Source organism: Erpetoichthys calabaricus, chromosome 18 (genome assembly GCF_900747795.2).
Source record: "Erpetoichthys calabaricus chromosome 18, fErpCal1.3, whole genome shotgun sequence".
Taxonomy (NCBI): Eukaryota; Metazoa; Chordata; class Cladistia; order Polypteriformes; family Polypteridae; genus Erpetoichthys; species Erpetoichthys calabaricus.
Window position 1 is genome coordinate 42,816,349 of NC_041411.2, and position 4,793 is coordinate 42,821,141.

The 4,793-nt window shown below is 39.7% G+C and overlaps 1 protein-coding gene across 1 annotated transcript; it reads left to right on the top strand.

Annotated features, from left to right (window-relative positions):
- Positions 1-330: 330 nt before the first annotated feature.
- Positions 331-3,156, top strand: LOC114668882 (uncharacterized). The gene is made up of 3 exons (XM_028824891.2): positions 331-440; positions 826-962; positions 2,314-3,156. Exons 1-3 carry the CDS (start codon positions 404-406, stop codon positions 2,773-2,775), a joined length of 636 nt encoding a protein of 211 aa, XP_028680724.1. The 5' UTR covers positions 331-403; the 3' UTR covers positions 2,776-3,156.
- The last annotated feature ends 1,637 nt before the right edge of the window (positions 3,157-4,793 follow it).

Below are 4,793 nucleotides of genomic sequence, written 5' to 3' on the forward strand. Positions count from 1 at the left end.
ATCTTATCTGTGGCACCTCTGCAAGAGAACCACCTCTTTCAATCCCTGCAAACATATCCAGTTTTTAATACCTGGAAGAGTTTTGGGATTAAAATGCTCAGAGATCTTTATATAGACAACATATTTGCATCTTTTGAACAATTATGTTCAAAATTCAACCTCCCAGCTACACATTTCTTACACTATCTTCAAATTAGAAATTTTGTTAAACAGAAACTGCCTAAAACCGCTTATTTTTCTAAGAAACACCAGATGACTGGGTACGTAATTTCCTCATGTCGTCGTCTTTGTTGTGAAACTCCGGCCTTCCTTTAAATGAACTCGTCACCCCTTTGGTGCGAGCGCAGTGCTGAGAGAGCGGCTGTGAGGAAACGCGTGAGCTCCCAAGGACTCTGGCGCGAGCATGAGCCAACACCTCGGCGGAGTGCACGTCTCTGCAGGTAAGCCACATGGAGTTGACCAGAGTGGACAGAGGCATTTTAGGGTTACACCTAAAATCTTTGCCGTTTACTGCTTTAGCTCACATGTGGAGTGGGGGTGGTGGCAGAAGTTTGCCTTGGCAACCAGTGATGTAAAGAGATGTGGTCCTCCACACTGGGTGGGCTTCTTTTGCAACTGTGGCAGTGATGTTGAATATGTATGAAGGGTCTTCTCCAAATGCTGCAGTGTACTTTCAATGGTGCTTGCACATACTTTTTCACTGTATGTAAAAGAAGCACAGCTGCTATGTCATGCTCAGAAAAAAAAAAAACCAAAATCACTGACTGTTGCCTCTCCCTTAACTTACTCAGTCTTTCTTCTTCTCCTTTTTTTTCCCCTCCACAGCCTTCATGTGCCTGCTCACTATTTTGGATTTTTCAAGAATAAATGCAAGCAATCTGTGTGGAAGCTCAGTTGGTACCCAAAGCAAGAAGTTAGCCAATCTCCTGAAGAACGAAGCAGAATTACTTGTGAGAACATATGTAAGTAACGATGGGAGCTCTGGGCCAAGTGCTTTGTCATGTTTTGAAGTTTTCTGGTACATATAATGGATGTTGGTTATGTGCATTAAGATATTTGATTAAATTTCCCATCCAAAGAGAGACACATTTGCCTCTGACTAAGGACAGTTTGCCATGAAAACCTGTATTATAGGATATCTTAAATGGTGAGCACACACCCACTACGTTACAACTGTATCCATACTGTATTTTCTCAGTGGTTAAAGAACTGATCAGGGTTGTGCAGTAAATTCTTGGTGGGACCTGCATTATGTCATGTAGCATTTTACTTAAAAGTCAAGAACTCAAAAGCACAAAAATCTACTGCACAGTTTTTGGGAGGACAAGAATTTCAAATTTTGTAAATTTTTGTCCCTAATGCACTAGACAGTTAAGATAGTGCATAAGGGGCCGAGCATGAGAGCCACCATGAGAGATATAGAAAACATCCATCATTCTAGCGGAGGATTGTGGGTTCAGGACTAAATCAGTGCACAACAGTGACCAGTGTTGGACCAGAGGTCAGTCCATCACACTTATGCACACATGGCAATTTGGAGTCAACGATTTAACAACCACATGCTTGAAATGTGGGTTGAAAGCCATAGTACCTGCAGGAAACCTGACACAGAAATTGCAAACTCTACAGTGTCAGTGCCCTCACTAATGCCACCTGATATTTACTAGCAAAGGCTTAAGAGCCAAAATAAAGAGGAAGCCAATCAGCCTCCCTTTGCCAAGTCTGTGCTAACTGTCGAATCATCCAAGGATCTCATCCAGTCATTTCTGGACGTCTCCATTCTTAACAAAACCATTTTGGCTTTATTCACTTTTCGTTTGCAACTCCAGATCCTTGTTTTGGTGTTTTTTTTTATGTCTGCAGGTGGCAAAGAGTCATGGAATACTACATGTTCATAAGGACATAAAAAGGAACCCACTTAAAGTCTGAAAATTTAAAAAAAAAAAAAAAATCCAAATGAATTTTATTTATTGACTCCAGTAAGTACACCGAGATGGTATCCAATGGCCAATATAAAATAAAGACTCACAGCCAGCTTCACAAAACCAATCTAAATGAGGATACACAATAAATTAGTCTTTTGTTCATCAGTGAATTTTAGGATAAACACGATCACAATGTACTTTGATGACAATTATAGTACAGCTTAAGAGCATACTGCATATTCAGATACACATATTTTAATCAAGTGTATGTTTGCTTTCCATGACAATAGCTCTGGTATACCATTTTCAGAGCGGGACCAAGCCAATGGTGACGATTACATGTGACATTAAGGCCAATAACCTCGTGTGTTTGTTTCTGACTCTCCAGATTGAAGCTCAAGGAGAAGGCTTTCCCCAGTCAAGCTCAGAGTGCAAAGAGGAAGTGTCTGGCTTCCCAGTGGGTGACATCACTGCCAGAGAGCCCCCTGAGATGCTTCAGAGCATCTATGTAACTTTGAAAAACATAGACAGACATTTCAAAACCATCTTACAGCAGCTCTCTGATCTGGGCTTTTCAGCCATGGACCCTTTACAGATGAAACTCAAGGAGGCTCAAAAGCGTGTTCTTCACCTGGCTGCCAATATTAAATGCCTGCTCACAGAGCCTCCACCAGAGGTCAAGATACCACCAGTGACCACCAGGGGCATCTACAAGCAAAAGAAATATGGCTGTACTGTCCTGAGAAAATACTCCGAGTTCCTGACTCAAGTTGTACGAGGACTGAGCCACCTGACTGAGAAAAAAAGATATATTCATCCCCATCGAGCTCGGTTACAAAGACTGCCTTAGTTTTAACCAAGAACTGTTTATAAATATATTTATATATTTATATATTTATTTAAGTAACTTTATTGCTGATCTTTTATGACCAGTATGCATCCATTGTATTTATATTAGGCCAAAGATATTTAAAATTTGCTTTGTGGGGACATGCTTTCGACACAGACAGACATCTGACCTCTGGGTAAACACTTTGAATCCACCTTGTACATCTATGTTTCACCCACATGAGAGCCATTTCACATTGCACGCAAAATTTCCAAGCCCTTCATGACAGTATCAGTATTCATTACAAAAAGAATGTAGTTGTGTTGATTGTGATACTCCAAATGAATGTATTATTTTATTTCTGCTTGACTAAAATGTTTTACATACACATAATACATTAATATAAATGTATTAAAAAAAATAATAAATAATAATATTATATATATATATATATATATATATATATATATATATATATATATATATATATATATATATTATTGTGAGGGATGGCCGGCCGAATATTCCGGTCCACACCTCCAGGCCGCTAGATGGAGTCCTGCCAGCAGCATGGAAGGTCCCCAAATTCCAGCAGGGCATTATGGAAGGTTTAGTTTTTATAAACAACCCTGCTGGATATCATGGGGACCACCAGGAGCCGCTGTAGGGAGGCTTACAGAGAGCTATGTGCCCTATAACCCGGAAGTGCGTCATGATCACATGACCAGAAGGAATGACGTGCTTCCGGGTCGAAGAAAAGGACTTTTAATCTGACCCGGAAGTGATAAGGAATCATGGACTGTAGGGTCAGGGAATATAAAAGGACGTTGGGAAATACCAGAAGTTGAGGTGAGCTGGGTGGAAGGGTGGCAACGCGTCTGGGAGTGGAGGATTGTTTGTTATTGATTGATTATTGGAGTAGTGGTACTTTGTGCACATTATTTTTATAATAAATGCAATATTTGTACTTTTATCTGGTGTCTGACATCTGATCTGAGGGTAAAGAGGTCATGGGGACCTTTAAACTATATATATAAGTATATAAGTATATCTTATTTCTAACGTCTTGTGTCTTAAAATGTTTCCTTTCATGGAGAAAATATTTCTAAATCTTTGGCCATTGGGTCCTTTTCATTATAAGTCAGCAGCTTGTTGCTCTAACACCTGGGTGTCTAATCTTATCCTATTTACTCCTCCTGTCCTCTGATCTCACCGCATCTCCACTTCCTGCACTCTGATGCTAACCCACCTATTCAGCTTCCTGCACTCTGATGCTAACCTATCTAATCAACTTGCACTCTCATCCTACCCATTTGACTGTACTGCACCACAGTCCCGATATCATCTTAGCTCCTCCGATCCTACTACTTCTCACCCTTCTTAGTCTGCCTATATCTGATCATTGTGCTCAAGGATTACTTGCTTGACCATTCTTATTTTCCATTGCACCACTAGCAGCATGCACAAGCCTTTACAAAGTAAGTACAATTATAATGCAGTATTGGGTATATCCATGTGTCCTCATATCACCTTAATTATATTCATCTTTATTTACCAAAATCTAATTACTGTACTGCCCCACAAGCTTGACCCCTTATGATCTCATCTTCCTACACAATACATATGCTGTGTGTCTAATTAAACTAATGCTCATGAAATAAAGCCATTTTCAATAATAGGATCAAATGATCTTTGGGAGGCCATGAAGTGACATCTCACAGGAAATTTGTGCACACCTTTTTACCAAAGTGCAAATTGTAACTCCCACCAAATCAATGACACCCACAAGATGCTAAAAGGTGCAAGCATCCTGAAAACAGCTGACACCACCCAGAACTGTATTTGAACCTTAAGATACAAGCCTGAGAGCATAAAAAATTACTGCACAATAAAAAAAAGACTCTTATTCTGACTAATTTAGCTATTTGAGTCACATACACTTTTACCAGAAGAGAGGAAATCTCTTTGATTATCAGTGATAACGTGGAAATTAAGAAAAAAATAAGTCTGTTTGCTAACGAGCTCTTCGCATACAGGTG